At 35.4% G+C, this 24,897-nt stretch overlaps 3 protein-coding genes across 5 annotated transcripts; 1 reads left to right on the forward strand and 2 right to left on the reverse strand.

Annotated features, from left to right (window-relative positions):
• Window positions 1–409: 409 nt before the first annotated feature.
• Window positions 410–3,104, reverse strand: LOC121251684 (pentatricopeptide repeat-containing protein At5g16420, mitochondrial). The gene has a single exon (XM_041151005.1). The coding sequence runs from the start codon at window positions 2,885–2,887 to the stop codon at window positions 1,280–1,282; it is 1,608 nt and encodes a 535-aa protein (XP_041006939.1). The 5' UTR covers window positions 2,888–3,104; the 3' UTR covers window positions 410–1,279.
• Window positions 3,105–4,761: 1,657 nt separating this feature from the next.
• LOC121251692 (ras-related protein RABA3-like) lies at window positions 4,762–14,404 on the forward strand. Of its 3 annotated transcripts, XM_041151022.1 has the most exons (3): window positions 4,762–4,777; window positions 12,267–12,615; window positions 13,815–14,404. In XM_041151022.1, the coding sequence occupies exons 2-3, from the start codon at window positions 12,362–12,364 to the stop codon at window positions 14,275–14,277; spliced, it is 717 nt and encodes a 238-aa protein (XP_041006956.1). In that variant the 5' UTR covers window positions 4,762–4,777; window positions 12,267–12,361; the 3' UTR covers window positions 14,278–14,404. The 3 variants fall into 3 exon arrangements, with proteins under 3 accessions (XP_041006956.1, XP_041006948.1, XP_041006964.1); XM_041151014.1 differs by lacking the exon at window positions 4,762–4,777 and having other exon boundaries at window positions 12,200–12,615; XM_041151030.1 differs by lacking the exon at window positions 4,762–4,777 and having other exon boundaries at window positions 12,208–12,615; window positions 13,821–14,404.
• Window positions 14,405–21,967: 7,563 nt separating this feature from the next.
• Window positions 21,968–24,260, reverse strand: LOC121234987 (AAA-ATPase At2g46620-like). The gene has a single exon (XM_041131165.1). It carries the CDS (start codon window positions 23,888–23,890, stop codon window positions 22,382–22,384), a length of 1,509 nt encoding a protein of 502 aa, XP_040987099.1. The 5' UTR covers window positions 23,891–24,260; the 3' UTR covers window positions 21,968–22,381.
• Between the last annotated feature and the right edge of the window lie 637 nt (window positions 24,261–24,897).

Genomic DNA, 24,897 nt, shown 5'->3' on the forward strand with positions numbered 1-24,897 from the left:
GCCGGGTCAGCCAAGCAGCTTTATTGTACACTCCTAACCCCCCACCTTAGTGACTGCGTTCAATGAAGGTACCTGAGAATTTCAGGGGTTGATCACTGCAACAAATAATTTTATTGCTTTTCTACAAAACTGCAATTAGTCCACAAGTGAAGAATATTAAAACAAAAAACGACTACGCTGAAATTCACCATCCCATTCCTCCTTGCTAGAGTTTGTCAAGATGGATGAATTTCAATCTCCACAGACTGTTTTCGACCGCTGAAAGTAAAGCATATCACTAACTCTCTAAGACTATTACGTAAATGCTAATTAATTTCACCGACTTTCTAGCCACATAATGATTCTTATGCAGTGAAAATGTGCAGGGTATTAGCAATAATCAAGGACAGTAAAGATTTACAAGAAAGCAAATCCCTACAAAAATACATTTTCATTAATTATGCTCTATCAATATATCTCATATGACAACATAAAACATCAAGGCAGCAAATCCTATCATTCTTAGCGCAAGATATGCACAAGATTAAATTAAACATTAAACGCTACCTTCAATTTGTATAGATCCTTCCAAAAGTGGTCAGTATAGTTTGTACTACACTGTTTACTTCGTAATTGCATTATATAAATCAATAAGGTTCTCAAGACTCAAAGCATTCTCGGATTGTGTGAAGAATTCCCAAAATCAAATCTTAAATAGAGTCTTCCTCCTATGGCCTCTTTACCCTAGAATGTAGGTAATTTTGTCACTCTATGCTTCAAACAAGACAACTACTGTGCAGGGAACAAATTTTGGCCTTACTGAGAGCCAAGACCCTTTTTTTCTTGAGAGCCAAGACCTTGTTGGACACCTCACAAGTGAGAGTTTACCGCCACCACAATACAAGCAATCATCTGATGCGACAGCCTCTATTGTCGAAAGGGAACTCAGTGAAGCATTCATCCAATGGAGTACGTGGGATTGACTGTTGTGGGTGGATAATCGGTACTCTGTCAAAGGAGGCTATCAAAGAACCATATGCTTAGGACTCCCAAGAGAGCGAGTTCAAACCCAACATCTTACCTACCTATGTAAGGAGATAACTACTCCATTATTCGGTCATCTCCACCATTTTACGGTACTGTGCGATAGTCTATTGGACAGTCTTAGAGCCAGATAAGAGCTCTTCACCACGTTGGTGCAAAAGCCTCAGATGCCTTCATACGCTGAGCTCATCCCCCTACTCCCAAGGTTTTGAGAACCCTCATGTCTTTGAGCTTGACTGTTTATTCAATAAACTTTTTAAGAAGCATTCTCCATTAATATTCTGTTAAGATCACAAATCCCACTATCAAGATCATCAACCATCTCTATAAAGAAAAGACCCCAAGAATCATCATCAACTACTCCATTCGACAAGGCCATTGAAAAAATCTTTATGACTTCTTCTTCCAATCCCAAGTCATAAAGCCCCCGAATCAATATAGAGTACGTCAACTTGTCCGGCAGACATTCCTTCTCCAGCATCTCCTCCAGAATTCTAATCCCCTCCTTTGCATTTCTAACCTTACAAAACCCCTTAATCAACATGTTATACGTAAAGGCATTAGGAGTACATCCCTTTTCCACCATGTCATCCCACAACCTCGCTGCCTCACACAACTCCCCCCTCTCACACATCCCGCCAATAAGCATATTATAAGTCAAAACACTTGGCATAGAACCCTTCTCAAACTCATCAAATAACTTCCTAGCTTCCCATATCTTTCCTTGCTTACAAAGCCAATGTATAAGTGTACTCGATATAGCATTATCTGGAGTAACATTCTTCTTCAAAAGCCTCTTCCACAACTCACACGCATCCCCAACCTTCCCTTCTGCACACAACACATCAATCACCCTGCAACAGAGCGCTGAGCTCGGTATATACTTCTTCTCAAGCATATCATCAAGCAAGTTGTGTGCTTCACCCGACCTCTTCTCCTTACAATAAGCCTCGATCATGACCCCATAAGTAACCTCATTTGCCTCAACCCCATTCTCCTCCATCTCATCCATCACCTTAATTGCATCAACTAACCTCCCTAGCTTACACAACCCATCCATCAGAACAGTATATGTTGTCGCATCAGGTACCCACCCTCTATCCAAAACCTCACCAAAAACCTTCCTCGCACTAACCATATCGCCCCGCGCAACATACCCACCTAAAATCGTAGTGTAAGAAACCAAATTAGGTACCATTCCCATAGCAGGCATTTCATCGAGAACCCTGACTGCACCCTCCACATCATTCTTCTTACACATGGCTTTGAGCAAAATGTTACACGTGAAAACATTGGGCACGACGCCAAATCTCGCTTTACTGTTCTTGAACAATACATGCACTAAAGTGTACCTCTTGTTCTGAACCAAAGCGTTTAACAGTGTGTTCAACGACCTCACCGACCGCTGGACACCAAAAGTTTCGATGCGCAGGAAGGTTTTTAACGCGGAATCAGGTCGACCCGCGAGGCCGTAACTTCGAATCACGTCGATGAAAAGGTTTTCACCGCATTTGATTTGAGAATGACGCAGCTCCGAGAGCAATGACTCGACGGGTGCGAATTCGCGGGCGCGGGAGAGGCGTCTGATAATGGCATGATAAGTGTCGTAATTTTGGGAAAAACCGGGGTGGAATTTGGAGGCATGGTGGAAGATCTGGAGAGCAAGGTCGAGATTTTGCTGCCGGGTAACCATGGCGACGAGGCGCTTGGGGTAGAGCCGCTGGGGCCAGGGTTTGATCGGGGGTGTGACGGTGTAGGATTGGAGGAGGGTCTGGTCGGGATCGACGGTGGAGAATTGACGGAAACGCGAGACAGTGTCGCGGGCCGAGAGAAGGCGGTGGTGAGACTGGCTTAGACGCAACATGGTGGCTTTCGGACAAAGACGAATTTCGAGTCTCGATCTCGAGTAGAGTAGACAGCGTACCGCCGCTGCTCTATTCAAATTTCAAATGCAGTGTTCATATTCTTCTGTACAAGTAGACAGTAGAAACATTTTTTACGCAAAGCCCGTCTCACTCGCAAGCGTCAAGAGTTCCAAGGACTCTTCAGTCTTCACCCATTGCCGCTACAGCCATAACCGCATAGAGATGTGTAGATGCAGTTTTGCACAGCAGACACTATATATATATATATATTTTTTTTTAATTTTTTAAAATTTTTAAAATTTTTTATTTATTTTATTCTTTTTAAATTTATTGAATTATTTTTCTCATCATCTATATACCACATATTTAATAAAAAAAAAAATAAAAAATAGTATAGTGTGTGAAAATAATGAATAAAATTTTTCCATATTAATATATCAGCTGCCCATTAAGCTCTTTTACCTAAAAGCTTTTCAAGGAAAAATAATATTTTTGTAGAGATTTTTTAAGTAAGATGAGACACAAATTCTTATTTTATTATTATAATTTTTTTAAATTTTTACATAAAATATAATAAACAATTTAACTTAAAACAAATCTCAAAATAATAATAATATTAAAAAAATAATATTTTAAACTTTTATCTAAAATAAAAAATTCTCATCTCCCTATTAAAACCGAATTTGTCCTTGAAGAAATATCTCAAGTTTCTGTTGATTGAGCAAGCAAAGAATAAAATCCAAGTCAGTAACTATGTCAAGTTTCAGTAAAAGAATTAAAAGAAAAAAAAAATGGACATAAAGTAAGTAAATATGTACATGCAAGTTTGGCTACACCAAGGCCAAGTCCAATCATGTAAGTTTGAACCAAGTCAATAAATATGTGCAAATCTGTCTCCAAGAGCTCCTAAACATGTTATGTTCAATTTAACATATTATATATGCGAGTTATACTACTCACGACCTCCTTTTGCACGTTCCAAATCAGTTCAACACAAGCATTTAATATCTGTGGCATATATAGATAGAAATTCAAAAACTAAATTAATAGTAGAAAAATTATACCAACCAATCAAGAGCTGCTGTATCAGTAATGCTTGTCATGACCTTCTGCAAGGAAGTAAAAAGTCAACATTTAAATGATAAAAAGAGCTTAAAATTAAGAAAAATACTCGATACAACTCATGGGGAATCGCGGCGTAACCGCAACCTACGTGGAAAAAATAAAAACGCACCGTTTTTATTTTTCTCCTACCCAAAACTAAAAATAAGACAAATTCATTTGTATCCCCCCAAATCACAGAGACCCCTTCGTCTTCCCCAACTCATAGAGCAGTCTTTCTTAAATCTGTGGAATCGAGATCAAACCCGAAATAGAGTCAAAGCAACTCTTAGGCAAAATCAGCGACACAAACGAAGGAGGAATGTAGCCTCTTCCTCCACAAAAAGGCTTAACTGCCAAGCCGCAAACCACCCTCTCACCACCGTAAGCCACCTCAAAGCATACCTCCTCCTTCCACGGTTCCCGTGAACCAGTCACTCGTCCACGCATGTCCAACGGCTTCAACCACCACATCACAGTATCCTCCATCGTGCAACTTCAAGATCCTCCACAATCCCCACCCTATACCACCGTCCCCCAAGCCAACAATGGACGTCCAAGAGGCCCCTAATTTTGCACCAAAAAAAGAGCACTAGGCTCTCCAATTTTGAGCCACTGCAAACCACTATCACCGAGAGCCCAACCACGTTGAAAACCCCACAGAAATCGCCGACCGTTGCCACCTTAGGTCCGTCATCCTCCTCACGATAAGCCACTGTCATCTTCTCCATTTCTCTCCCTCACGCCATGTCCTCTCTCTCTCTCTCTCTCTCTCTCTCTCTCTCTCTCTCACACACACACACACACACACACACATTATTTCTCTCTCTCTCTCATCACTCATCTCTCTCAGTGCCCAGACGCCCAGCTAGCCGATGTCGTCGTCTCACCATCCAGATCCGTCGATCTTCGTCACAAGTTACACTCTCTCTCGGTGAGACAACGAAAGAGGAATGGAAAGATTGCTTAGCCTCTATCACTACGCATGAGAGAATGGAAACAGATTTGGGAAGAAAAAATGGGAAAGACTGGAAGAGAGTGGAGGAGGAAGAATAAAGAGGAATGGGAAGAGAAGCTTGAAGAGCACGAGAGAATGGAATCATATTTGGGAAGAGAGAGGGACAATAACTTCAATGGTCGTGGGTCTTGTGGGAAGAGAGAATCATATTTGTTTTTTTTTTTAATAATATATCGGCTGACATGGCATAATACCATGGCAGCCGATTCCCCAACAGTTACTCATGCCGATTGCATATAGAAGAGGTGTAAAATTAAATATTAGAGAGCTTCATGTATTGAGTTGCTGGGTCTATTATACCTCCCTCTTCAAATAAAGCAGAGATCCAAAGAGTGAGGGTGGAAGAGTTGCCAAGAGTATGGTTGTCTCTCAAGCTCAATATAAGTTAGTAATAGCTTCTCTAATATTCACCTAATCACAACTAAAAGGTTTATAAAATTGAAAAACGAAATGAATACTCAGCAGTAAATACTCATAGCAGTAAGTAAACCAGTTCTTCTGGTACAAACGAATTTGTGGACGAATTCACAGACACCATTGATATGACAATTGTTTTATATTAAAAAAAAAAAGAAAAAAAAAAAGAAAGAGAAACGATTGAATCTCCAATTCAGCCCAAATTTATCTTCCTGTTCTTCGTTTCCCCATTTTCATCACCTATCTTCGCACCCTATTTTGTGGATCTCTTATGTCTCTCTTGTTTCTTCAAATCCCGCTACAAATGGTGTACACTATAATTGCTTGGTAGTGTAGGAGATATGGTAAACATTATAGAAAGTTTCAGAAACTCTCATTTTCTTCTATTTTCAATGACACCAATATTTGATATGAAGTCTGAAGAAAATATCGGGAAAATATCACCCTTTTCCGGCCTTTCTGAAGATGGCTAAAAAAAAAAAACCAAACTTCCGCCCAAATAAACATTAGGGGTATCTAACTAGCCTCCAGTAAGGGTGTAAATTTAAATCGAAAAATCGGACTGGACTCATTGGTCCAGTTTTGAACCGGTCCGGCCTAGGACCAGTTCCTATATTATGAAAACCAGCAGAACCCGGTCCGGTTTCAATTCCGTAGTTTCCTGGACTAGACCGGATCGGACAAGATCGGTTGGAAAAAATATTAGAAATTAACTTTATATATTATAAAAAATATTATATATATATAATTTTTAAAATATTATATATAATATATAATTATATATGAGATTTTTATATATAATAAAGTATATATTATATATCATATATCAGTGCACTGTGTAGCAAACATTGTATATATTGGTATTGTTTGATCATATATATATTAGTATTGTTTGATCATAGAGTATTCATATTATAATTTACAAATTATAACATAAAATGTTAATCTTAAATATGCAAGTTATAATTTATAAATTATAATTTGAAAGTTATAACATAAATTTATAACTTACATTTTAAAAAAATAGGAAAACCTGACTGGACCAGAAAAGGGGTAAAAGTGGAGGTACCGGTTTAAGAGGGTAACCGGTGCGTAATCGGTTTTGAAAAATGCAAAACTGATACATATCGGTTCGTTCCTAAATTTTGTCTAAAACTGGACCGAACCGGACCGGTTACACCCCTAGCCTCCGGCAATGGCCCTTAAAATCCTGCAATTTCAAAAAGAACCCAGAAACAATCTCTTGCACTAAAAAAAGCGTAGAATATTTTTGTTCGTACCTAGTTATTATTATTTTTCGTGTTTCAACACTTCAGGGTTAACCTTTTGGAAAACTCTAGTTGAAGGTGGTTTTGCGCACCAACCACGCACGAAAGATGACATGGAATGCAGCTGGATTAACGAAACGGTGCGTGTTAAAGAGGCAGGAGATGAAATTCTATGGGAAAACTATACTTGAACTTGAAGGCGGTTTCACGCATCAACCTTTCAAGCTCGAAGTCCCTAGGCTATTTCGCTCCTCTTCACCGAGAATATCCGTCGACCCCATCATCAAGATATTTGTGGACAAATCAAGAGGTGAGGCTGGTTCAAAAAGTCTCAATCGTCTGTTCCACACGGTGGTCACGGCCTTGGACTCCGTCTACAACACTTGACAGTGCAGGGTCATGTACTCCTGGTTCAAGAAATTTAAGGATAATCCCAACTCTGAGGTGGGTGGGTATACGAGGATCTTGCACTCTGGGAAGCCTGACAAGTACATGGACGAGATCCCCACCTTTGTTGCCAGCCTCTTCCCCTAGTTATTCCTTCCTTTTCATCAATTTATATGTACTATGTGTTTTACCATCGAAAAGAAATATAAGACATGGTTACAAAGAGCAGAAGTCTGCTATAAATGAGAAAGTAATTATAAATGCACAATTTACCATTAAAATCCCCGTATAAATAGGATTGTGTGTAATTGTTTTCTTACTCAAAACATCAGAGGTGCTTAACACTTTTTTTTTCCCATATGAGATATTAACCCGTAATGTGTAGCTTTCAAATTGTCAGGCCTATGAGTATCCAGTTCAAATCTATTAGTTCTTCGGCCATTCTCTCACTCACTGTTTGATTTGATAATGAACAATAGTTCTCCATGGAGTCTCGGCCAAAGGTTAGAAGAATAGATTTGGAGTGGGATTTGGGGGAAGATGAAGGGATCTAAAGATTGGTTGGCCCGCGTTGCGTTGAGGAAGGAAGATGAAGCCAAAGTCGTCTTCTTCTTTCTATTCTATATGTTTCTCTATTTTTTTATTATTATTTTTTTTAATGACATCTGACAAAACAGTCCACCTAACCACTTGTTACGTGGTTGGTGCATAGAACCACCTGTACCTAGAAGAATTAGAACAACAATCGAGGGCAAATTAGGCCACCATTCCATTTACCGAAAGAACTCTAATTTTCCAAATAAGTTCACTACGTCTGTCGTTTCAGAGAAAATATATGTCGCTGGAGGTGGTCCAAGGACTTTCATTTTCTGAAAGTGAAACAAAAAGGAACCGTTTCATTAAAAGAAAATTACATGTCAGTTGGTCGGTGCATTTCGGTGCGCAAAAATGTCTGCAATAAGACTTTTCCTAACTTTTTGGGCCGGAACGATGGAGGACTTTTTTACCTAAAAGGTCCTATGACCAACAATACAACAAGAAGCTACATGACAACCCAACGAATCGTGTGTTGCTATCCGTGCGCCCACACTGTCTTACGAGTCTCTGACCATCGTTGAGCTTTTCAGAGTGCACAAACATGAACAAAGCTGCTATCTTGGGTGACTTTGGTTTTCCTTATCTTTGCCACCTAAGCTCCGAATATGGCGATATCTTCCCTTTCCTTACGGAACAGTGAGGAGAATTGCCATTTCATTTTAACAATTCTGAAGACATGATCGTATACAACTCCCTCCGCGATGCTGTCAATTTTGGATGGTCTACCTTACATTTAAAGGCGATGAACATTAAAGAAAAGCCGAAAGAGCTCATTCCTGTCAGCATTTTGTTCCCTGCCCATTCCGCAACCCAGCCCTTCTCCTGATGTCAAGACGCACCATTTTATTAAACATCTGCCATACTATGTCAATTATTGCGCAAGGAGTGCGCCAAATTGACTGAATTTAGAGTTTTTCGTAAGTAAATGGGAAAAGAGTGACACAAAAACACACAATTTCGCTTGTTCTCATGGACAAAGTGCATCTCTCATAGATGATCACATACACTTTTTCTTTTTCTTTTTCTTTTTCTTTTTTTTTCTTTTCTTACCTTTACTCGCCCACTTCACACCTCACCTTTTAGGTGCGTTTGGATAGTGAATTGAGATGAGATGAGATAAATTAATATAAAAGTTGAAAGCTGAATAGAATATTGTAACAATATTATTTTCTAATATTATTATTATTTTGAGATTTGAAAAAATTAAATTTTTTATTATATTTTGTATGAAAATTTAGAAAATTATAATAATTAGATTAAATAAAATGAGTTGAGATCAATTTTAAATCCAAACGGGGTAAAGTCTCTCCACTTTTCACTAATGCTTAGTAATTTTTAATTTCTTTTTATCTAAAGCCAATTAAGCTGGACTTATCTATTGTCAGCCTGTTGCCTAGTCTTGGCATTTTAGGTTTAGGCAAGTGTCATTTCGCCCACCCGCCTCTCTATCTCTTTTACGGGCTCGTTTGGATAGTGAGATGAGATGAGGTGAGATATTTTAGATGAATTGAATAAAATATTGTTAGAATATTATTGTTTAATATTATTATTATTTTGAGATTTGAAAAAGTTGAATTATTTATTATATTTTGTATGAGAATTCGAAAAAATTGTAATGATAAGATGAGATAGGTTAAGAATATTTCTGTATCCAAACAAGACAAAATCTTTCTCTATTCGTGGCGATTTTGCTCACAACAAATACCCTTTTCTCTTATAGTGATAAAAAGAGTTTTGGCTTTTATTTACTCTCTACTTGTATAGAAAAATTCATTTTGTTTATAACCGTCAAGATTAAAGGCTATTAGCTAATTCATTCTTGAAGTTCGTTTGCCATGTCTTCTTTTTTTTTTTTTTTTATAAATTTATTTCAATAATGTGTTTCAATTCTTTTTTTTTCTCAACAAGTAAAGTATTTATAGATAAACTAACAGATACAAGATATAAGTTTGGCGGGGTGGGAGTCCCCTACAGTCTTCCCAAAACCAATACACATTACAACACAAAAGTAAAAAAAAAAAAAAACAACAAAAAAAAACAAAAAAAAAAAAGGGTGATCCGAGCCAAAAAATTGCCTCCCACCCAATTCCCACAAAGGGAGACCGCTTGGTGACGGTTTTTAAATAATCTGATGAACAGACTATAAAACTGCAGCTAGAAGCTGCAGTACAAAGGGGTGTGCTGCAACGTGTTGGTCTAGACTGGCTGGAAGGAACTATCACATCCACTTTCACTTGATCCTTAGTTAGAGAAAGCAGGAACATAGTGTAGCAACTAAAAACTGTGTTGAATCGCCGGCGAGGGGGTGTTACTGGTGGTGGCAACGCGTGCAGACCACGCACCACAGTTGAGTGAAAAGAACAGTCGGATTTGGATGATCCGAAGCCATAAATCTTGAAATTGCCGCACGTGGTGGCAGAGTGTTCTCCGAGGCGCGGCGGAGCGTGAGGATCACACACAGCATAAGCAGCGCGTAAGGCGAACGCGCTGCACGGATGGGCAGATTTCTTCAACCAAGTTGTCGATCGGCACATGGAGAAGCTGAAGAAGGGGCGCGTGTCGGCCCTAGGTCGCTAGAAAGTAGCAAATCATCGAAGTATCAACCCTCCTCCCCCTGATGAACAAAAATACTTTCTGAGAGTAGCGATGGAGAGAAACGGCTGGGAGAAAAAAAAAAACAAAAGAAAATGTATTTCAATTCATTTCGTTGTCATGGAAGTGAGGTTTTACTTGTCAAGTTTAAGATGCTTTTTTGCGGACAAAAGTCTAGAATAGCTTACAAGTATTTCACTAGCTCCCTATGTAACTTTAATTTATCTTTCTTGACCATTTCCCCTTTTATTTTACGAATATATTCTCATAGCTAGAGCTGTTGGATTGTTCGCCCTATTTTTGAAACTTAGGAATCATTTAGACACGTAGATGAGATATCTCATTTTAAACTTTTCATAATTTCATTCTCAAATTTTACTCACATATAAAATACTTTTTAATTTAAAATTTTTAACTTTTTCATTTAATCATTACAATTTTTTTAAACGTCCAAACAAAATACAAAAATAATAAAACTTTTTCAAATTTTAAAATAAAAATAATATTTTAACTTTATAACATAATTTGTATCCAACTTTTTTAGTTTTTCCTCTCATTTTTCAAAACCCAATAAAATATTTTTAACTCAAACAATTTAATTACTATTTACAAACTATTTCACCATGATTGACAAAATTTTCATCTTATCTCGTTACCCAAACATTCTCATATCTCTCCCCAGTGCACTACATATGAAGAAGTTTGGCATTTCTTTTATATCTGGCATGCTTTGTCAATTACAGGCACTAGACGGTAGTTAGAACATGCACACAAAGTATCACACTCATTATGTGAGGAAAAGTATCTATTCCTAAACAATATTTCTCACCTCCAATCATATGGACTGTTGACCTAACCAAAGATAGGATAAAAAGCCTAGTTATGGTTAAATATACGAGCATGCAACCAGGCAACACCATCTCTCCTCTCTCAGCCGTTGATCTTAACTGTGTAGTTGCCACAATTTGGCATACCAAATGTATTGTTTGCCAGAAAACAATATCCATAATTATAAGCATTAGTTGTGAGCTCTCCCTCAGTTAACTTAACATTCCACTCTTAAAGATGTGGGCCACTGTTTTATGACTCGTATGATTGTCATTCTACTAAATTTTGTCGGTGGACAGATCAAAATTTAGGAGCTCTACTTTGTACAGGTGACTCACGTAAGACAGCTTTAAGAAGTTTCCTGTCTCTGTGTTTAGTATTGTGGGCCAGGGAATGGTGGGGATACTCATTCCAATCCAAATCCTCAGCAATCTCACTCACTGGACCGTTTGGTTGTTTAATTCTATAAAACTCATTCTACTATCTCAATTTATAACTATTTATAATGAATTCAATTTAACTCAACTTAATTCAATATTTAAACGCAACCTAAAATAAGAGATTTGGACCCAACCTTCATTAGATGCCATTTGAGATTTTGATCTGTCAAATTCAACAATAACAGATGGTATAAAGCATTTTATTAAAAATAATGATGATCAACATTATCATAAAAGATAATTGGCAAATTAGTGAATAAAATCTTCAAAAAATGGGATGTAAGTATACATTACAATTGATGTTCAAAAGCTCTGCTTTTAAGAATGCAGAAATACGATGTTTAAGGGCCTACCTCCTTGGCTTTTGACGATGAAATCAACTTGGTAACACGTCTCGAACAATCATAAAAGAGGGAGCATCTGGGCCACTAATCGTGTGGATAATCCCGTGGATTGCGGTTCCTGCCAAGATTACATAACTTGCACTTTAATCAAAGTGGCAAAACCCCCCAGAATTCCTAATCCGTCAACAGCTTTTGGCAGGCAGTGTTTTGCCCCCAAATCATGCTCAATCATTTTGCATAAAAATATAACTAATGCATGGTACGTCCACTGAGATAAAGCATTGAGAGGGTAGATAAGGACAAGACCGTACTTCATACTTAACTTCCCCTATCCACCCTTCTACTTGAGAATTACCTAGTCTTGTCCGGCTCTCTCTCTCTCTCTCTCTCTCTCCTACTTACCTCCCAAGACTGAAAAAGACTCGGTCTGAGATCAAAAAGTGTCATACAGCTCCAGCTCTTGGTGTTCTGGGTGGGGAAAATGAATCAAGAGATGAATGGGGTTGGCACTGAGAGTTACCAAGGGAACGCGTATGACAAAATTGATTATGTATTCAAGGTGGTGGTGATTGGAGACTCGGCTGTGGGTAAGAGTCAGCTACTTTCCAGGTTTACTAAGAACGAGTTCTGCTTTGACTCCAAATCCACCATTGGGGTTGAGTTCCAGACCAGGACTGTCACCATTAAGGGCAAAGTTATCAAGGCCCAGATCTGGGATACTGCTGGTCAAGAAAGGTTTGCTTCTCTCACTCTCTCTTTCTCTCTCTCTATCTTTTGACATTCTTAGCAAATGATTTGTTTCGTGATCATATCTCATTGTCTGAATTCTTAACATTCCATGAATATTGGATCTAACAACATTATGCTAATCGGAGAATGATTATGCCCTGCAATAACTGGAAAATTATTAGGCACTTGTAGAATTAGATAGGGTGATATTTAAATCAGTCAGTATTTATAGCCAGTAGGTAGAATCAAGTAGACTTGGCTGTAGTACTACGTGTGTGAAGATTCATCTGCCATCATATTATAAAAGAAGTTTTCAAGCATTTGATGCGAAGCAATCCTTTACTGGAGAAAGCCACTAGCCATCTCCTGCACTTGGGTAGATATTCACTTCCCAACCAAAGGAAAACAGAATGTCTGCAACATTACATGTGCTGCACATGGACTCGTGGAGTTTACACGGATGCTAAAATTAATCCCATGTAAATGTTAGGTACAAGGCATTAAAATAGCTGTGCTAGGACAATATGAATTGGCACTTAGGCAGACTGGCAAGAGGGCACATTTGATGAGAAGGGGATAGAGACAAAGAAGCGGGGCCTCTCGGGCCCGCCCCCATCGTCATCAATAAATCGTTCAATTTGGATTGAAAAATCATCTCATTTCATCTTATCTTATTATTATAATTTTTATAAATTTTTATATAAAATATAATAAACAATTCAACTTTTTTAAATCTCAAAATAATAATTATATTAAAAAATAATATTCTAACAATATTTTATTTTATTTTTAATTTTTTTCTTAATTTATTTCATCTCTACTCATTATCCAAACCTAGTTAAAGTCACCCTGCCTTCACTCGATATTCATTTATACTAAAAATATTTTAACCCCAAAGAGATCTTATAAAAATAATTATGTAAATTAATGTGAATTGATGTGATACATTATATCGTAATTTTTTTTTATTACAAAGTAGATTTAACATATTATCATATAAAGTCGTATCAGTTTGTAATTTTACTTTTATAAAATTTTTTTATGGCCATAACACTTTTTTGACGTGGCACGGTTAAGTGGATGTCCATTGAAGTAGTAAATATAGGAAGTTACCCATCTATGTCTATGAATGAAAAATGCCCATGAATAATTTCACAAGTAAAACTAAAAATCTACTATTGTGTGCAATTCACCAAAATACCTAGGTACAGAGCCGTGACAAGTGCATACTACAGGGGTGCACTAGGGGCAATGCTGGTATACGACATAACAAAGAGACCCAGCTTTGATCACGTTGCGAGGTGGGTGGAGGAACTCAGGGCCCATGCAGACAACTCCATCGTCATCACTCTCATTGGCAACAAAGCCGATCTCGTGGACCTGAGGGCTGTGCCCACTGAAGATGCTATTGAATTTGCAGAAAACCAAGGCCTCTTTTTCTCTGAGACGTCAGCCCTAAGTGGTGACAACGTGGACACTGCATTTTTTAGACTGCTAGAAGAAATCTATGGTGTGGTTTCTAAAAAGACTTTGGAAAATGGCAATGGAAGATCCAACGGTGGTGGTGGTGGTGATGCCATTGGGCTTAAAGGATCCAAGATTGATGTCATTTCGGGTTCTGAATTAGAAATTAGTGAGATGAAGAAATTATCTGCGTGCTCTTGTTAGGTGTTCATATAATAAGAAGAAAATTAGGGCATCATTGGGTTTGATTATGATGTCTTTTGTGGGTATCTTTTGGACGATTATACTATTAATGTACTAGGAAAGGCAAATTAGACCTCTTCCTTTTAAATATTTGTGGGGAAAAAAATCTGAGATCATTCAAAATACAAATTGGATTATGAACCAATATGATATTAATGAAAATACTTTAGCCACACAATTTTATAAAAATAAACTCATAAATTGTTGCGGCTTGACGTGATATATCAGACTGTAAATTTACTTTTATTATAAAGTAAATCTAACAGATCACATGAAATCACATCAGCTTGTGGGTTTATTTTTATAAAATCCTATAGCACTTCTAGTAGGTAATTATTAGTAACATAAATTCATTGTCTCCCACTCATTGAATTTAACTTCAATCAAGGCATGATGTTTTTAAGGTCATTTACATCCATTAATAGAAAATTGACACATCAGTTCTTTGTGGAAAAATAAAAAGTATACTTACAATGAATCGAATTATTAAAAAAAGAACAAAGAAATTTGGAGCTGGCTGTCCACCCTCAAGAGATGGTCTGACCATTTTCAAAATTTGTTTTTATATTTTCAAATATATTATTGAAAATAATTTAGTGTAATTGAGTCATTTAAAAAACCCACAGAATTTAATATCAACTTTTCACTGAAGTTGCTACTCTCTTTTTAGACCTGGAAATCATTTCGAGGGAAAGCTGATCAAGCAAGCGTTGGCATGTACATGGGCTTTGATGTTATGGCTCAGCCCAGAATTTAAAGCAGCACTGTTGGTCAGCCTGGGTTAATAATTTTCACTCAATTGGAGACTTGCGTCTCATTTATATTCTCCCGTCATCATTGAGGATTTGAGTGCTGGAAATATGGGCTGCCAAGGCCCATAAGAGTCCAGCGGCCCTACCCAAGAAGAACCTAATTGGCAGGTGAGAATCCTAAACTTGCCTTGACGGTGAGCGAACTCATTATTCATAGCGACATAACAAAGAATTGGTGGAGAGACAAACAAACAACCTATGAGATAGGTTGTGAGTAAAAGCAGGTGAGGTATTAACATGGAAATGATTGACAAAAAGTTAAATAAAAATATTATAAAATTAATATCTCAAAATATATGTAAATAGTAGTAAAATAATTTGTGAATAATAATGAAATAGTTTGAGTTTAAATGTTTTATTGAGTTTTGGGAAATGAGAGAAAAAGTTGAATAAAAATATTAAAAAATTACCTAAATATTATTTTTATTGAAATTTAAAAAATTTATATTGTTTTTTATGTTTTGTTTGAGAGTTTAGAAAACTTGTAATAATTAGGTATTGATTAGATTAAAAAGTTAAAAATTTAAAATTGAAAAATGTTTTATGTTAAATGATATTTGTAAAGGAAATATCTAAAAATAATTAAGAATACTTGTATTCCCAAACTAGGCCTTAACGAAGATAAAATGGAAAGAACCAGGCATCGCATGTAAGAAGCTGTCATCAACGACGAATAAGAGCGTAGAAGAAGCATTAAACACAGCCCTAGGGCAGACATCACACAGAATGTCTTCCAAATAGTTGCATAGATCTAACATTAATAGGCCAAACATGAGGTAAAAGAGATCCATCATTTCAACATAACGCTGTGTTTTTGGTTTCAGATGGAGGAGTAACTTAAATACAAGGTCTAGGTATTGGGAACTCATGTATCCACACTAACTAACAAAGTTCAGCCTTTATCCATTCATGCTCATATTTTCTTTTCTTATGAAAGAAAATTACACAAAACACATTAAAAAAAAAAAAAAAAAACTATAATCTAAATTAGAATAGATGTAGTTTCAACAATTACATGTAGCAATTTGACTTCACAAATCAAGTTTACGTTGTGTCAAGTTATGGTATCAGCCCATATGGCTCAACCCTAACTCGATTTATTTAGCTTCGTTTGGTTACTCAACTCACCTCAATTCATCTCAACTCATTATTACAACTTTTTTAAATTTCAATACAAAATATAATAAATAATTTAATTTTTTCAAATCTTAAAATAATAATAATATTAAAAAATAATATTCTAACAATATTTTATCATCTCAACTCAACTCAGTTGAACATCCAAATGCAATCTTAATTAAACATGTCAAACCACTTCATATAATAAAAGTGTCATATCGTTTCACTGATATAACGCTTTTAATAAATTAATTATGTTGAATAGATTAAAATTTGTCGTTTCGATTTATATTAGATTTAAGCATATCCAGATTATTGATTTGACTTGATTAATACAATTTTATATCAAATAATTATAAATTCTACAAATTCTAGATTCATGACAAAAATCGAAAATATAAACTAACTTCTCAAAGAACATCTAATTAGTACAATATTAAAATCAGTTTTTTTATTTTATTTGAACTTATTTTTTATTATTTATTAGTAAAATGAATACAAAGTATAGATTCTTATAATAAAAGTCTCATGATAATTAAAAATCAAGTATGTATATAAGACAAAACTAATAATCAAATCAAGTTTTGTCATAGATATTGATATTATCTCTAACAATATATATAATCTATCTATACATGATGAATTAGGTGCACTAAAAAAAATAGGAAAAGCCATTTTAGCTTGGTGTAGGTAGGACGGAAAATCTTCGAGCATGCATCACCTTCAAACAATTCTAAAATCTTCGAGAAAAAAGAAAATACACTGTAAGAAAAATAAATATTTGTGATAAATTATTTATGACGATAACGACTATCTATAATAAAAATAGACTTATTTTGACATGAAATAATCATTTTTATTAGAAATAACTGATCACTAATAAGTAATTTTTTTATAGCGAAAAAAAAATATCTCTATCTATCATTAGTTGTGAATATTTTGGTGTATTTGTTTTGTCATCTTTGTGAAGTAGAAGTTTGTTGGGCAAGTACCCAACTTACATCGTTCAAAATCAAACCAAACGTAATGATGAATTAGGTGTGATTTGGTGACAACTAAGAAGCCAAAGAGAGAGTTGCATATGTATTACTTATCACTAACTAGAGAATATAAAAAAGTGGGGGGGGAAAAAGGATATTTTTCTTTCTTCCGACAACCACCAAAATATTAGCCATTTTGTAATGAATGGTTTCGTCTTTTGAGAAGTAACAACGTCAATGACATGTTCCTTTTTGACATGTGACTGAGAAAGTAAAAATAAAAAATGGAACTTTCACCATGTCGTAACGGGTTCTCTTGTTGCTACATCTCCGGACAAAACAAAACAGTCTGACTGTCAGAACTGATCAGCATCTGGCCGCAATGCACGCATCTTTGTGAAACAATCGTCGATGATTCATGCGTCGTCATGTGCTCGTGCTTTGTGCATGGTACCAACTTCTTAACGTTCTTTTAAGGAAAAAGTCTTGTTCTTTAATTCTTTAAAAATAATGTTATATTGCTATTTTTAAATATATTTATTTATTCAACATTGAATAATAATCAATAAAAATGTATCTCACAATAAATGTGATTGAAAATAACAAAATTACGTTTTTATAAGAAGAAAATCCTCTAATTTTTTTCGAGGCAATGTGTCATCTCTAAACTCCTACTTTTTAAATAATTTCAAGTATGATTCATAATAACAAAATTGAAAAGTAATTCTTTTTTATTTCTTTCATTCGAGATTTTACTATAAAAAAATTATTTATTTGTGATCAATTATTTCTTACAAAAATTATTATTTTCTACTAAAATAAGTGTTTTCTTCGTAAATAATCATTCTAATCGTAAAAAAATTCGTTATAAATATTCGTATTTCTTATAGTACTCATATGATCCATAATATTTAATATGAGTGGAATTGGGTCCAAAATTTTCAATTTGACACTTGATAACAAGCATACATAGGTACGCGGTTTGAGATGATTAACAACCACGTGTTTCCACAAACATAAGGAATCACCAAAACTCAATGACGACATGGCTTTGAATTGAGAATAGTATGCGCATTATTGGTGCAATCAGTTGCTTCTTGTCTGTATTAACTCGGTTAGTCTGCTTTTTAACACTATTTTCACCTCAACCTCTCAACAACCACTTTATTCTCCATGGAACATCATTCTCTCCCCATTATATGATTCAATTATATTCATATATTCACCATTAAATTAAAGTTTTGAGGGAAAGGTAATATATCTAATTAATAAATTTCATTTAAAGTTAAAAGCATCTTTTAGTGTTCGTAACACACGTCTCTTTGACTTCTTAACTCGTGACTTTTTAGTTTGGTCCAAGTACATTGGTAGAAGGTGACGATTTGTTCGTATCGTGTTAAATGATAGATATATAGATATTTAACTATATGGATCAATTGGAACACGGTCCGTTATGTTAAACAAATTAGATATTCAAATCTTCACGTGACACATTTTACCCATATAGTAATTAATTAGAAATAAATCAACATGACATAATTCATTTTAATATGTTTCATGTAACTAACTTATATAATACATTTGACTTGATTAATATAATTTCACATTAAAATTAAATTTTTATTCATTAGTAGCCACAATATCTCAAAAAACATAGTAAAATACGAGTATAGCCTTATAGGTCAATTAACCGAAAATATCAATATTTTTCATATTTTAACTCATAATAAAATTAATATTATAAATTGAATAATAATAAATACGAGTATAGGTTCAGAATTAAAATTCCAACAATAAAAAATAAGCATACTGAGAAATATCAATATTACAACTCAACAAAAATAAAATTATAATTTTAAAATAAAATGTAAACGGGTTATTGCGGGTTGATTTCGAATTAAACGAGTTGATCCGTTCATTAATCGTGTATTAATAGGTCAACTTGTTTTTACCCGAGCCCATTTATATCCAATCCAAACTCATTTATTTCGTATTATATTCGTTTTGAATTCACAGATCATGTCACATATTATCACCCTTATACATTGGCATACCATATACAGATTTTTAAGTATTATCTTCATTAGAGAATTTGGGAGATTTCTCATCGGTAACACAGAAATTTGCAAGATTTATCAAGTGTGCGCCAACGTGTTAATATTGTTATTTGTTAAAGATTCTATTTATGGTTCAAAGTCTAAGCTGCTAATTTATTCCATATTTTTTTTTTCATTTTATAAATTTAACTATTTCTATGATTCCACAACTAACTCAATAATTTTTAAACAGATTCTGCATATTATTATTATTATTATTATTATTATTATTATTATTATTATTATTATTTGAGAATATGAGAAAACTGGGAATTGAAAGGTTTGAAATGGTTTTATTTATGGAACAACTCAATCAGCGACGGTGGAGGATCACAAGTATAGGGTGGCAGAATATAAATATATATATATATATATATATATATATTTATATATATGCCCATTCCAGCTAGGCACTCTGGTTTTAGTCCAAATTTAGATATGTATAACACAACCAGTTGGGTGTGACATGATTGCATTTTTTCTTTATCGGTTGGTTTTCCATCTTCGATTTTATTATTCCAATATACATTTTGACGTCACACCATATATTTTAAGTGATTTGTCTATTTTAAGTTATAAATATATAAAATTACTTAAAATATGTTATACTGACACGTATAAGGAAAATGATATTTGGTTTCCTGAGTTTGTCCTTCAAAGTTACCATATTTTAAATTTTTTTTTCTTAATAGTTAAGAAATTAACTATTTTTAAATATTTGAAAGAAAAAAAAGAATTGCATCAGTATAAGATTGAGGTAGCAAACTCATGTGGCTGACTAGCACCATTCCATGTAATTAGAGGTAAAAATTGGATTCAGAGATGAGTTGAGATGGTTTGTAAACAGTAGAATAAAAGTTAAATTGTTTATTATATTTTGTATCGGAATATGAGAGTTTTTTTAGATTAAAAAATTTAAATTATTTATTATATTTTGTGTTAAAATTTAAAAAAATTATAATAATGAAATGAAATGAAATGAATTTAGATAAATTGAGGCAGATTTTAAATTTAAAAAAAAAATAATGATATTTTCGTCACGACGCGCAGTTGCAACCCTTTAACAGTTACGTTACTGCAATACAATAAAAAGCCTATGTAGGTATGTTGATCTCTTCAGTTGCAGAAGTCGACCAACTGTCATGCTTATAAGAGCAAAACAAAGCAAACAGTGGATGGATGTCAATGGTTGATATAAACAGATTTTTTTTTTTGTTTTAAAGAAAAGAACTTGATTGTATTGAGGCATAAAACCTCAAACCAGGATTGATATAAATAGTTAAATAGAGGAAGAAAATGAACAATTTTCGGCTGACTCAGTGCCTTAGGACAAATTGACTTTACCAAATGGGGACAAATTACATCATCACCAATGATGAGCGCAAGAAAACAGATACCTTTTTCTGAACAGGAAGGGGAATAGCACCGTTTAGTGAAAAAGAATAACAGATTTTTTTTTTCTAAATATAAAAAAAGTATTTAAGTTCAAAAAATTATACAACATGTTAACTTATACAAAGTATTTAGGTTTGGTTTAGATAATGAAATAAGTTGAGATGAGAGTAAAAAGTTAAATAAAATATTATTTTTTAATAATATTATTATTTTGAGATTTGAAAATTTTGATTTTTTTATTATATTTTATGTAGAAATTTATGAAAATGATGAAATGGGATTGGACTGAGAGTATTTCTCAATCCAACCTAACCTTGAGTGGAAACAATTTGGACAAGTTTCAAAGTCTACAAATTTTGCAAAGATCGTTAATAAGAAGAGTACTGCAATTGAGGCATTTGAAACTTATCATTTAGATGGTCCTCCTAATGTGACACCATTGCGTAATGCCACGTGATTTATTGAAACCAAAAAATTAATTCAAATCAAAAGGATGTAAAAAATATTTTCTCTATTCATTTTGTTTTTTTGTTTTAAAATTTTTTTAATAAATCATATGGAGTGGTGTCAGCCTATCAAGTCAAGGTCAAGAGAGTTATCTGACTGTAATAAGTTTCATATACTCAAAATAACATTATTCTTATAAAAGAGGGAATCCCATCATAAAAAAAAAATGTAAAAAATTATTTTTGGTGATCCTAACTTTAATATAGGAGTTCACAAAACTTGTGCTTGGCATTACCTCGATAGTCTCTGTAGACATGATGATTTGGGGATTCCTTCGAGAGCATCTCAAGGAAACCCTTTGGATCCCGGATATATAAAAGGAAAAACAAGCAAAATTCGTTATCTAAGGAGGAAAAAAAAAGGAAAGAAAAGATGATCTCTTAATTACTTGCATCATTTCAGCAATATCCACATGTATACACTGGAAAATCAGTTCCTCGAGTGAACATTCTTCTTGTACAGAAAATACTCCACAAAGTCTTTAGATGATGCTTTAAAACTCAAATATAAATACAAGGAAGGCCAAAGGCATATGGCCTGATGGCATAACATCCAAGCCTCCAAAATAGAGGTCTTGGATTCGTACCCCTCTCCGAAAAAAAAAAAGTTCAAAAAAAAAAAAAAAAAGTTACCAGGAAGCTGATTCATCACTCATATGACCTAATAAATTCATTGGAATTGGTCACATGATTTTATTCCCACAATGCCTTTCACAACAAAGAAAAACAAAACAAAACAAATATAATCAAACTCACTCTGTACATCAAGGAAGGAAGCAGGTGTTGTCTTTCTGCTGTATCCTATCTATAACGAAGCCTATGTTGTCACTATTTACAAACTGATCAAGACATTCCAAAAGCAAACTTACTCCCCCATCAACCCTTTAATATATATATATACATATATATATATATATAAACATTACAGAATCATATATCAATTGGGATTTTATATCAAACAAAACATCCAACCAATAAATATAAAAAATAGTGGTTTTGGCTTTAAAGCCTTTTGCTTTTTGTGTTTGTGTTTTTTCATGGCTTCCAAAGTAATGATATCCCTAGAATATTATGTCTATCTAACTTAATGCTACATGTCGTGAACCCAGTGGAAGGAGATTCGACATGTCCAAAAAACGTAGGGTAGATCGATATTTTTACCCGAAACGTTTCGGAGTTTCGGATGCGGTCGTGTCGCCGTCCACCTTGTGTGCCGAGTCGTCATCGAGCAATTGAGAATGTGAGACTTTGTTGCTTTTCATCCTCAAGAAACCGTAGAATTTCCGGAACTCCCGAACGGTATGACCGGCTTCGTTACTGCGAAACGACACTCCGGCTTCGTCCACGGACGTCCTCGCCCCGACGTTCCCGACCCCCCTCCCGTCGCCGTCGGTTTGCAGCGCCGTGATGACCGATTTTATAGCCCGGCTCGGAGAATTCCGGTTGGCAATCATCAGCTCGCTGATCTCGGCCGGGCTCAAGCTCGCCCCGCTTTGGAAAATCTCCTCCACCTGAGGGAAGAGCTTGTGATCCTTGAGACCCAAGTAGCTATTCGCCAAGGTTTTGAAGGCCAGAAAATCACAGAGAGGAAAATGGATATGAACATCGATACGACCGGGTCTAAGCAGAGCTGGGTCAACATGTTCCTTGCTGTTCATCGTGAAAACCATCACTCTCTCTTCGGCGCAGCACGAGTTTAATATCCCGTCCATGAAGTTCAATACGCCGGACAAACTCCCACCAGTTGATTTCTCCTTCAGAAACCGATCGAGTTCTTCCATTACAATGATGGACTTGCTCTTCGTTTGTAAAAGAAGCAAATTCAGATCCGAGTCATTCAAAACCTTCGAGAGATCGATAACGTAGACATCGTAGGATATGAAATTCGCCATGGCGGCCACGAAGCTCGATTTCCCAGTTCCCGATGGCCCATATAATAGAAAACTTCGTTTCCAAACACGGCCTAGTCGGTGATAGTACTGTTTGGCTTTGAGGAAGTATTCGAGGTCGGACTTTACCTTGTTTTTGAGATCTTCTTCCATGGCGATGGTATCGAAAGTCGAAGGGTGCGTGAAGGGAACGGATCTCCACCGTACGTTACCACCACCGCGGGGATGATGATCGATGCCGACGCCATCGTCGTTGTATCGTTTAACATTCATGTAGAGCTTCAAGTCTCGCTGCTTCCTCTGCTCGATTTCATCAGCCACCGTGTGGATGTGCTGGAGATACGGCCGGACGATTCTGCGCTTGTCCGCTTTTCTGACCTTCAACACGAAGCTTCTGCAATCCTTTCTCTCGACCTTGTCGCCGTTACTCCAGGTTACTATCGCGCCGAGAAAGTTGTCGTCGACGGTCTGGTTGGGGTCGAGACAGAGAACGATGTCGTTTGGCTTCTTGCCGGTGACCAGATTGGTGAAATCGGAGTCGTCGAGGGTAGACAAGGAGTTAAGGTAAAGGGAAACCTTCCGATAAAGCTGATTCTCCTGCATGCCTTCATTAAATTCGGGTACTTTGAGGAACTGGTGCACATGAAAGCAATCTTCGATCCATCTCCACCATTTCTTCACGATGTAAATCAATCCTGTCTTGAACAGAAGCACCCGAATCACCACGAGAAAACAAACAATCGTAATCCCAAGAAGAACCAGGTTTCGAAGAATCATCGTGTCTGGCCTGTACTGATCAGGCAGAAATTCAGACACGCTTTTCTCTTTGGTTGTTCCTAAAGAACAAGTTTGGACGAAAAGAGAACTTTTATGGGAGGAGAAACCATGCTTGTGGGAGAGCGACAGGAGGAGAGAAACTTGGGTTTGAAGATTTGTGTAAAAGAAGTACTGAAGAAGATGGGAAATAATAGTTCAAATGTATGGAGACGTGTGTGTGTATATATATATATATATATATATGTATTTGCCGAAAGACGGCAACTTGCCGGCAAGTGTACAAGGTAAGAGAGAGAGAGAGAGAGAGAGAGCTGTGTAGGCAGAGGGTCCTAGCTAGGGAAAGAGGGAGTGAGGGGGAGGAAGCCGACTGGAAGAGGAGAGTTTTTGGTTTTAACTTTTGGGATGTTTATATTAAGAAAATCGCCTTTTATTTATTTCTCCGCCATTTCGAGCAACTTTCCAGCCAGAGTCAGCTAGCTAGTATTTGATTTTTCTTCTTCATATATTTAATTTATTTATATTATATATAAAAATAAATAAATATATAATTATAAATTATTTATTTATAGAGTTTCGCTGGCCTTGGCTTCCCTCTCGGGTATGGAATATGGAATATAATCTCCAATCATATCAAGCATTAGTTTTCATATATTATTTGTCACCCATACACTGCGCCCGCGGCAGATCTTTTCGCTTTCTTTGATCGAGACGGCCCACGGTCCATTTGCTGCTCACCCACACGTCCTAACATGATATAATTGGTTTTCTTTTTTTTCAAATGGTGTTATATATCTTTATTTTAGAGTTATTATCAAAATCTTAGGATATAGTATGTAAAAAGAAAATTTCTAACTCTAATTAAGAAAATTTTATAAAAAAATTTACATTTTTTGTGTTAGTTATTGATATACTGAAAATTATAAAATTTAAAATTCAAAATTTAAAAAAAGATTAAAAATATGAGTTTTGTACGTAAAATTATAAATACATATAGCACTACTCATATG

The sequence above is a fragment of the Juglans microcarpa x Juglans regia genome, chromosome 1D (genome assembly GCF_004785595.1).
Source record: "Juglans microcarpa x Juglans regia isolate MS1-56 chromosome 1D, Jm3101_v1.0, whole genome shotgun sequence".
NCBI classification, from domain to species: Eukaryota; Viridiplantae; Streptophyta; class Magnoliopsida; order Fagales; family Juglandaceae; genus Juglans; species Juglans microcarpa x Juglans regia.

Bases quoted from the DNA above. Each gene is read 5' to 3' on its own strand.
- LOC121251684 (XM_041151005.1), bottom strand. From the start codon at position 2,887: ATGTTGCGTCTAAGCCAGTCTCACCACCGCCTTCTCTCGGCCCGCGAC.
- LOC121251692 (XM_041151022.1), top strand. From the start codon at position 12,362: ATGAATCAAGAGATGAATGGGGTTGGCACTGAGAGTTACCAAGGGAAC. The intron at 12,616-13,814 runs GTTTGCTTCTCT...CAAAATACCTAG, and splicing joins GATACTGCTGGTCAAGAAAG to GTACAGAGCCGTGACAAGTG.
- LOC121234987 (XM_041131165.1), bottom strand. From the start codon at position 23,890: ATGATTCTTCGAAACCTGGTTCTTCTTGGGATTACGATTGTTTGTTTT.